Source organism: Vespa crabro, chromosome 3 (genome assembly GCF_910589235.1).
Source record: "Vespa crabro chromosome 3, iyVesCrab1.2, whole genome shotgun sequence".
NCBI lineage: Eukaryota > Metazoa > Arthropoda > Insecta > Hymenoptera > Vespidae > Vespa > Vespa crabro.
Window position 1 is genome coordinate 8624141 of NC_060957.1, and position 9624 is coordinate 8633764.

Genomic DNA, 9624 nt, shown 5'->3' on the forward strand with positions numbered 1-9624 from the left:
GATTGTAATTTATGACGATTTATTATATACGAATATTGTAATTATAAATAGATATGATTATAACAATTTGAGATAAATTAATTAGATAAATAAATTTCCAAATAGTTAATTTTTAATTTTTTTTTTTATCAACGCATTCAATGTTATTCCATTCCATCAGATGGCACTTATTCATAATTCCATTTCATTCTATCTATCAATAAAGTAGGAAATATTAAGTATCCTTAAGACTGTTCACCACCTATCGTTCGTGGCGTATGTAACTTTAGCGATGAGTATAGACAATAAAACAAACGTCCGATCGATTTTGACATTTATCAATCCAGTTTTTTTTCGCAGTTCGATAAGTAAGTATCGAAGCTCTCTATTTCCAAACGTCTGAGATTAAACAATTAATACTTTCGATAATTTTATAATTATTTAAACGATGTATAATGTACATGGAGTACAACAAATTAATATTTAAACAATAATATATACTTGTTCAAACATTACATAACTCGTAATATGTGATTAACATAAAATAATTTCCATTTAATATTTAAACACAGGTAAATTTTGATCTCCACGTCGTAGAATACGTTTAATATCAACAAAAATATAGATTTGACGGACTTTTATATTTATCGATCCAGTTTTCTTACGCATTCCGACGAGGAAACAACGAAGTTTTCTCTTTTCTTTCTTAGATTAAAAAATTAATATTTTTGGTAATTTTATAATTGTTTAAACATTTCTAGTTTCTTTCAGATGGAGTTCTTGGTTGTAGATCCTTGGGAAGATCCCTTGAGCTGGACAATTTCTTTCAATAGGGACAAGTCGAGCTCGATTTAGGTACTTTGACTTTACTTGGATAGAGCGACCTTCAAAATATTCACCCCAGATTTTCTGTTCCTTTTCATGCGCTCGATTTATCGTCGATTTATTATCGAGGGATTTGGATTTTTACACGGGAGTTTGAAATCTTTCCGCATTAAATACAGAGAGATTCATTCTTCCGTACGGACAAGATAGGGAATCTCATTTTAAAGATGAAGGTTTAAGCGAGAACATGATTTTTTCAAATTTTTTATAAAGCTTTATTTTTATGTATAAATTATTGCTTTAAAAACCTTATTTTTTGATGCGATTTTTTTTCAAAGAAAATAAAGCTTTTCCAAAAGTTCCAAAAAGCTATATCCTCGCTTAAATCTTCATCTTTAAAATGAGATCTTTTTTATCAAAATCGTTAAAGAATTACGCTTGTACTCATTGTTAGCGTAAACCATTATAAAATCAGGAATGATGAATAGTCTTTAACAATTAATAAAATGAAAAGAACTAAAGTGTAATGATCTTATGTCTAAAGAATCTATAAAAAAAGATAGAACATATAAATTAGAAGATGTAGGTAATAAAAATATAAATATAAATACTACGAGTTCCGTGTTTTTATTCATTGCATTTTTTCAAATATTGAATATAATGCTTTGCATAATTAAAACAATTTTAATAATAGTTTAAGGATGTTCATTAAAGGATATAATATCATTACCTAATGTCAACGAAATTTAGATATGCGCACAACAAGACACTATACATGTATTATTTTTAGTTAAAGTCACAATCATTAAAATCTTTTATATCATTTTTTTAGAAAACATGATTTTTTACGGTTTCAGTTCCAACATAAAAAGAAAAACTCATTTTACACATTTAATTTAAGTATATAATTATTTACTCGTATATTATATCATGATAATTATCAACTTATAAAATATAGAATAATCGGTAATACTTATCATAATTATTTATATAATACAGAGGAAAATATAAAGTTTATAATATTTCATTCTTATGTGCAACAATTTTCATTTTTGTTTATATCGAAAATATATCATACATTAAGAAAGATAAGATTTTGCTTTGCATTGAAATAATCTGTATTATGTTGCACAACATCAAAATAGACGAGGGACGATATATTAAGATAGTAATATGGTTGACGATGATGAAGTTACATATCGTATTAAGCGAATTTATATTTAATAATAACATTATAAAATTAAGGAGTTATGTAAAAGAAATCATATGAAGATCGCAATTTCTTTTCCATATTCAAATCTCAATCCGCTTTAGAGAAAGAAACAAAAATAATTAACGATAGCAAGTAACTTTCTGCTACCTTTTTTATCATTTTACTACTTTTAACACAATTAATATTCCTTACTGCAGTTTTGTAAAATATTAGTAAAAAAGTAGAAGGTAATAAATCCAGTTGATCAATTTTTTTCATTAAATTTATACTAATAAACACTTTTCTATTTAATATTAATTACTTGGCAATACTGAATTATTTTTCTTCATAATCATTTCTACTTATTCTAAATAAATCTAATCGTAAGTATACTAAACGATTACCAAAAGCATTAAAAGCTATGGTTTCTCGTCAGTCAGCGCTATTGTATTTCGAGTCATCGCTTTAATTAATTAATTAATTAATTTCTTTATTGTATCGAAATGGGCCAATGAGAAAGCGATTATTCAGTCTCCTCAGAGTATACATTATGGAAGGCCATGTGAGCTGTATTTTCATATAGAGAAAAAATATTTTCAAACACTGCTCGGTCTTATCCCTATGGACACACTTAATATTTCGCTATCGCTTTCTCTTAAATTAGTATAGATAAATATAATAGTGATTTAACATAAGTAACATAAGATCTTGTGATTATTGCATTCATAGAACGGTGTCATTTTAATTTGTATTTTTAATTTATACTTTTACTTTTTCGAAACTTTAGTAAATATTTCCTTCGATTAATCTGCACTCTTTTTTTTTTTAATAAATATGATGATATGTCGCGTTATTGTAGAGTATACGAAATACATGATGATTTCTTTGAAATTGTGCGTCAATCGACGAGTGTCAATTGAATAAAGGATATATTGACGTTTTATGTCAAATGTATGCATTTTTGAAAATTGCAATCATTGTCATCTTTGTTATGCAAAGAGGCTCTGATTTTAATTTAATTTCATATCTTTTGTTAATTTTATGAATGTCTCATTATAAGTACACGATTAATTATAAAAACAATTCGAAAATAAATTCCTTTCATTTTATAATTGTTCATTCGTCGATCGTATTATAACAATGGAAATTCGATAAAGAGAACTTGAAAAAAATTTATTAATTTTAAATAACAAATTGCAAGAATGTGCTGAAGAATATCTTCCATTTTTTTTTTTTTATTTTACTCGTGTGTGTTTTTAGGCAGGTAAAACTTTCTAACTACAATCACATTTGTTCATCATGCAAGTAATAGCAGTCTTTTCTTCATATAAAAATAAAAATTCGAATTAGAAAATAACGGATAAAATGAACATTTTTAAATAAAACTTTAACATAAAGTATAATATAATATATAAAACTCTCAATTAATAACATAAACTTGATTAATCAAGAAGGTAAACAAAAATCATAAGATCAATCGTTAACAAATGTGTGGATGAAAATTCAAAAAAAATAAAAATAATAAGAAAACAACAACAAAACAAAATAAAAGTATATAGAAAATTCATACTTATATACATTTCTATCTACGCGTGTGTGCATACGCGCAAACATGATTTGTTAAAGGAACCATGGTATTTCTGTCTCAGTAAATTCTTGCAAATTGAAAGAAGTCTTTTCCAGCACCGTGTTTTTGAAAATGAATAGTCTTGGATTCTCGGGTACTTTTTCATTCGCGATAAAGGATTATATAGTTAAAGAGAAGTGTCTACGAGAAATCTGTCGTACAATATGCCCAAATCAAAGTGAGCTCGCACGCAACAGTTTCGCAAACTCTCTTTTTCTTTTTCCAATATTCTTGATAAAATAGAAAATTTTTCAAGTATGGTTAATTTACGCTAATAAATTAATAAACCATATGATGCGGATAGGGAGGATAACCACGCTGTTGGATGCCCATTTGTAATGGAACGATATTAACGTACGGATCGTAACTCTGAAATGAATAAGTTAATAATTAGGAAATAATTTTGACAAATTGTCTTTTTAAGTCTCTTCACATTATAAGTACTGTTTTATTTTCACCTTTGTCTACGTTATAGAGTTTAAAAAAAAAAAAAAAAAGAAAAAAAAAGAAAAAAGAAAAAAGAAAAAAAGGAAAAAAAAATGAAGTAAAAGTATCTAATCTTATGAAATATTTGTAATATTATCGCGTTTTACCGGTGCTCGTTTTTTCGCAACCATATATTTCCTCTCCGTGGGATAATATGAGTCTTGAGAATAAAGAGTGCCATACTGATTGACATAAGGATGCGCACCACCATTATCTAATTGTTGCCCGTATTGATTTTCATATTGGTCGTAATAACCTGATGGGTGAGTATGCACGATACCGATATCAGAAGGTGAGAGGGTATCTGTACCATATCGATAAGAAGAATATGCAGGAACATTCATCCAAGCGAGAGCTGTTAAAAATTATTTATTAATAATAAAGTTATTCAAATTTCTATCCAACGAACTAAAAATTTGTATAGGATTGTTACCATTTCTGGGATCTTCTTCTTCCAACGGATCAGCGTCTTCTTCGTTATCATATTCCTCGTTCGTATATCTGTAAAAATTCGTAACGATTTATAAATTGAATAATAGCAAAGTATTAATTTACATCAAAGCAAATTCAAAGTTATCGACCGAAGTACGCGTGTATAAGTACGTAATGGATCGTAACCTGTTGCGGTGTCCATTCTCCCACATTGATAAAAGAGTCCATGCAGGTTCAGGATGAATTTCCACATCGCGTTTATAACGTGGTTCCGCATAGATAGGAATGCTAAAAGGATTGTATAACAGAACTCATAAATTCGAATCGTTCAGATATTTTTAAATTACAAGATTACTTTCGTCCTTGAAAATCGCATTAAAACGAAAACAAACGGAAAGGAATCTTTTTTTTTTGCAAGTATTACTTTTTTCTTTTTTTAAATCTTAATCGCTCGATAATTTATTATTTGTTCATAAAATCTATATCGCTATTAAATGTTGTACCGCACCACAGCACATGTCTCATAATGCTAATACTTCTTCCGGTTGCTTCGTGCTTTGACAAAATGAGTGGAAAGATTATCTAAACGAAAAAAAATATCTTTACATTCATTGGTTTTTTATCGATTCATCGGATTTAAATACTCGATACATTTATTTCCAATTATCGTTTATTTTTAACTAATGATGACCTTTACTGATTTATCCAATAATTTTCACTAAAAAAGATTCACAAGATTTTCTATCTCTTGTTCGTAACAAAGAAGTTTTCACAATGCAACGAGGAAGGAAATACTTTTAAAGAGTTGAGTGTTGATGTCAGCTGATTGTCCGACTATATAGCAAATGGCAGTAATACCGTGACCTAGTTTTCCTGGCTGGTTCCATTCAGCTTTTCGTACGGTCACACTACTCTAGAAAACACCCTCTTTCCCCCCTTACCGTTCAACCCCACTACTAGCTCCAGCCTCTTTTGCGTCACTAGTATCGAACGATCCATAGTCTGCAGCAAACTTTATCTACGTACTTGTGAGAGAGTGTGCGCGTTTACGTTTATGTACGTAATACGTAGATGGAGGAGAATGAAGAGGGGAAGCTTTTAAGAGGGTTCTAGCAAACTATATAGGGTGACTTGAGTAATTTTCTCTGAACGAAAACGCTCCTATTTCTTCCCTCGATCAAAATATTATCGTTAGACAAACCATATTATTATTAATCATATTACTAACATTGAGTATTCACTCTATGACCTATGACATTCAATCGGCATTTGTTCAAACAAAATATTCATCGTGTATAGCTTTTGAAAATAAAAATAGAACGCTTACGTAGAAAATGTAAAACAGGTATATACATATACACAGAAATATTCCCTTAAATAAATATGAATCTAAGTAAATGCGACTCTGCGTACTGTAAATGAAAAAAGAATTGCTTTCATAAGATCAGTTTCGAAAGATACTTGGATACTAAGAATAGGTTACTGATCAGTACGATGACGACACATCTTTGAGTTGTTCAATACGACTCGGTCGTCAAGCCGACCGCCGTTCCTGCCGAGGGCAACGCCCTCCCGTCAGCCCTCTCGTCGACCCTCTCGTCGACCCTCTCGTCGACCCTCTCGTCCCCATTGAGAAAAAGCGCCGAAGAAAAAGGGAGATAGCTTTGGGAAAGGAATGAACGGGTGGTGAAAGGTAGTTCAGGGTATGTTCTGCTCGATTTAGTTTCCCTGGGATTTCCATTCCACAGGTGCGACGTCATCAAAAGAAAAATAATTCGAACTTATGGTAATGCCAATGATATCGATAATGACAATGACTTTCTCGCTCACCTTCTTTTTGTTTGAATCGGAGAATGTTGCGTTTGATAAGCTGTGTGATATCCCGTACTCGTTGGTGGAATAGTAGTTGTACGAATATTTGGGATTAATTTTTCTGATCGTTTTCGCCGATCGTCGCCTATATAATAACGAGCATAAGGTGCTACGTCCCATACATGCGGCATTTCGTCACCCTCTTCGGTTACGATAACCTTTCCATATCTGCGTAGAAATATTAAAACAGGCTATCAATCGAGATATTTTTTCAGACTAGAATAGATTCCATTAATACTTCAAATCTATCTAATTCAATTATTAATCTCGAACTTACTCGTAATTTTTATCGTACGGATTGTATACTTCGCGCTCCAAAGAGTTTCTCGGAGATTTTGGATTAGGGAATTTGTTTTCTTTTGTAAGTGATATCTTTAAAGCATCTAATCCTGCCGCGTTTAATGCCCCTGAAAGTACAAAGTTTCATGTACGTTCTCGATACGATTGTCTTAACTACGTTTAACAAAGCTTTACTAATGTTCTTTACTTTTTTCTGTGCTTGAAACATACGGATTGCCTCTATTCTCAGGCTGTCGATTTTGTTGATTGCCGAACATCAACGTTTCCTGAGCTCGTTTCGCTAAAGATATAAGTTTACAAGAATAATTATTATTTCCTAAAGAGAATGTATATGATAATTTTTGATCGATTCGATAGAGTGATCAATTTTCTCACGTTTTGTTCTCGTTATTTGTTCCGTTTTCTTTGCATCCTCTTTCAAACTCGTAGGCAAGGAAACGCTCAGTACAATTAGGGTACATAGTATCAATAAACACGCCCAACTATTAAGCATCTGCAAGAAATACATTACAATTGTTTTTTTATAGAAAAATTTAGAGAATATTTTTTATAAACTAGATAAGATTTACGATGCTTCACGTTAAATATAAGCAATTAAAGGCATCAGGTCATCATGGAAGAGAAAAAGAGAGAAGAGTTTAAATGTCACGTAACGCGGAATGTCAAGAGTCTATTTTCAGTATACATAGCTGATCAAAAATTAATATATAGGTATACCTCGTAGGAAGCTCTATAAGAAAATGTTTGTTCGTGTTTCAGTTTTTAAACAATATAATATTCTGAGATAGGATAAAATTGTCGATGAGATAACGTTTTATTATATCCTTTTTTTTATATATAATAATACACTTCTACGAAACACAGGATAGTAGTTATATTATAGCATACTTTTTAAATATCATAGACACAGTACATTTACTAATTCTAACTGTTTAAGTTAGTAAAGTCCTGTTTTATATATAAGAAATAAATAAAAATAAATAAAAATTAAACATTCTTGAAAATCGGCTATTAAAAGAATTTTTTTCTTCTTCAATAATATCGGATTACTAATTAAAATCTGGACCTACATTTCCTAATTAATATCTGATCGCAGATAATCTAATCGCATGGAGGGTTTTCCTCAATTAAAGCGGGCCAACAGCTATATAGGAAAGTTGGATATAGTAGACCTAGAAATTGCACACTTGTTGCATGTAGGTATACTGTAGTCGCTTATCGTGCTACACGATGCTCACAGCTGCATCGCTCATAATTAAAGATATATTTCAGTGATCATCCATTCATTGATAAATGCCTCTATCTATGACGTATCTTATGACGTTTTTGATTACGTAGAACGTATTAATATCGCATGATTTTCTATCTAAGAAAGCACGCTTATATGCCTGCAGTAAATGTCACGTCAGCTGTAGCTACCGATATTTATCCTAAAATATTTTCTTTTCATGTTTATAAGGTACGAAAAAAATGGTGCTCATATTTTTGAGCCGTATTTATTTATGTCTACATAAAAAATTACATTAAATTAAATAAGAAGTTAAGACACGTATGTTAATTATAAGACTAAGCTTACTTAACTTTTTCTCATTCCTATTTTTGGCAAATTTAATAATTTGGAAAATTGATAAAATATTCAATTAATAAATATTTCATTCCAAACAAAATTATAAAGATCTAATATGTATAAAAATAAATAAAAACGACAAGAAATAAAAGAGGAAAGAAAGAAACAGATTTTCAAGTAATGTAAAAATAAAGACGAAAAAAAAATTATTAAAAAAACATTTATTAAATTTTTTAAAAAATTATTAAAAAAAAATAATTTTACATTCATTAAATCGTATAAATCGAGTTAAAAAGAAAAGAAAATTTACCTTAAAATCCATCGTGATGATAAAGATAGAGCGAACAAGTTTGATCCTCTTCGAGGACTTCCTTTCGTCCCTTTGAAATCTGCAGCGCGATTTGTTTGCGTCCTTTTGGCTTTGGCGGGTCTGCCTGGAATGAACGTCGGGGCTCGGCAGGACGACTAGAAAAGCAGTGGCGGGTACGGTCGATCAACTACTCCCACCCTCGACCTCAAGCCCACATCTCCCACCCTCCATCTACCCTTCAAACACATAGCTACTTCAGTATATACATACACCTGTAGCAAGTACATGTGTGAATCAAAGAATTATTGTATATGTTTCCTCGTGTTAGTATGTGTGTATGTCTGTAGATATATCTATATCCTCATCCCCTTTTGTTTTCGTACTTTTCGCCCACACATTTTCGCTATTTGCGTAGAAGACTTGCAATAACGAACGTGCGCATCCACCTACACTTTTTCATTTATTGTGATACTGATCTACCCACGCAATGACCCGAGCACATAGCTACCCTCGGGATGTTTCCGCCTCCTTCTTCTTCTCTTTCTTCTTTTCTTCATTCTCCTTTTTTCCCTTATTCTTCTTTTTCTCTCACGTACGCTTGCCCTCTTTTTTTTTAAATCTTTCAAGAATAATTAAATGAAAGAACTTTCATCCTCATTTAGCATTGAAAATATTCATGAGCATATTTTCCAATATGTTTGATGATTTTTATATTCGTCTGATTGCCAAATATAAACAAAAATGGACTTTCAATTCATTCTTCGCAACAGGCCAAACGCCCACGTGAAAACGTAATACGGTCTATAGTTTTTCTCTACCATGAATTGCCAGAGGTAACAAGATAAACTGAGAAATCCAACAAATATTTTTCTCCTTCACAAAATGAAAATGTTAAACCCAAATAGAAATATTTATTACCACGGTTTAATCGAAAATTAATATTAAATCATTAGTAAAGAATGCGTAATTTATCGGTGTATAGATTTTCCCCGTAATTGACCTATTTTCAATGAAGTAATACCACGCTTGCGTAA

General features: G+C 30.7%; 1 protein-coding gene and 1 long non-coding RNA gene across 4 annotated transcripts; one reads left to right on the forward strand and one right to left on the reverse strand.

Annotated features, from left to right (window-relative positions):
- The first annotated feature begins 205 nt into the window (after window positions 1–205).
- LOC124422567 lies at window positions 206–1417 on the forward strand. Of its 2 annotated transcripts, none has more exons than XR_006941881.1 (2): window positions 206–347; window positions 741–1417. It is a non-coding gene; the product is annotated as an uncharacterized LOC124422567 (long non-coding RNA). The 2 variants fall into 2 exon arrangements; XR_006941882.1 differs by having other exon boundaries at window positions 221–347; window positions 751–1417.
- Window positions 1409–8753, reverse strand: LOC124422566 (prohormone-2-like). Of its 2 annotated transcripts, XM_046959210.1 has the most exons (9): window positions 8591–8752; window positions 7089–7206; window positions 6901–6993; window positions 6691–6820; window positions 6372–6581; window positions 4728–4829; window positions 4543–4610; window positions 4217–4464; window positions 1409–3992 (listed from the first exon to the last, which is right to left on the reverse strand). In XM_046959210.1, exons 1-9 carry the CDS (start codon window positions 8600–8602, stop codon window positions 3903–3905), a joined length of 1071 nt encoding a protein of 356 aa, XP_046815166.1. In that variant the 5' UTR covers window positions 8603–8752; the 3' UTR covers window positions 1409–3902. The 2 variants fall into 2 exon arrangements, with proteins under 2 accessions (XP_046815166.1, XP_046815167.1); XM_046959211.1 differs by lacking the exon at window positions 4728–4829 and having other exon boundaries at window positions 8591–8753.
- Window positions 8754–9624: the final 871 nt, after the last annotated feature.

What these genes read in the sequence shown, in the direction of transcription:
- LOC124422566 (XM_046959210.1), bottom strand. An exon ending in TGTTTCAAGCACAGAAAAAA is followed by an intron (nt 6,821 to 6,900) that starts GTAAAGAACATT and finishes TTGTACTTTCAG; the next exon opens with GGGCATTAAACGCGGCAGGA. An exon ending in CCGATTCAAACAAAAAGAAG is followed by an intron (nt 4,830 to 6,371) that starts GTGAGCGAGAAA and finishes CAATCCTTTTAG; the next exon opens with CATTCCTATCTATGCGGAAC.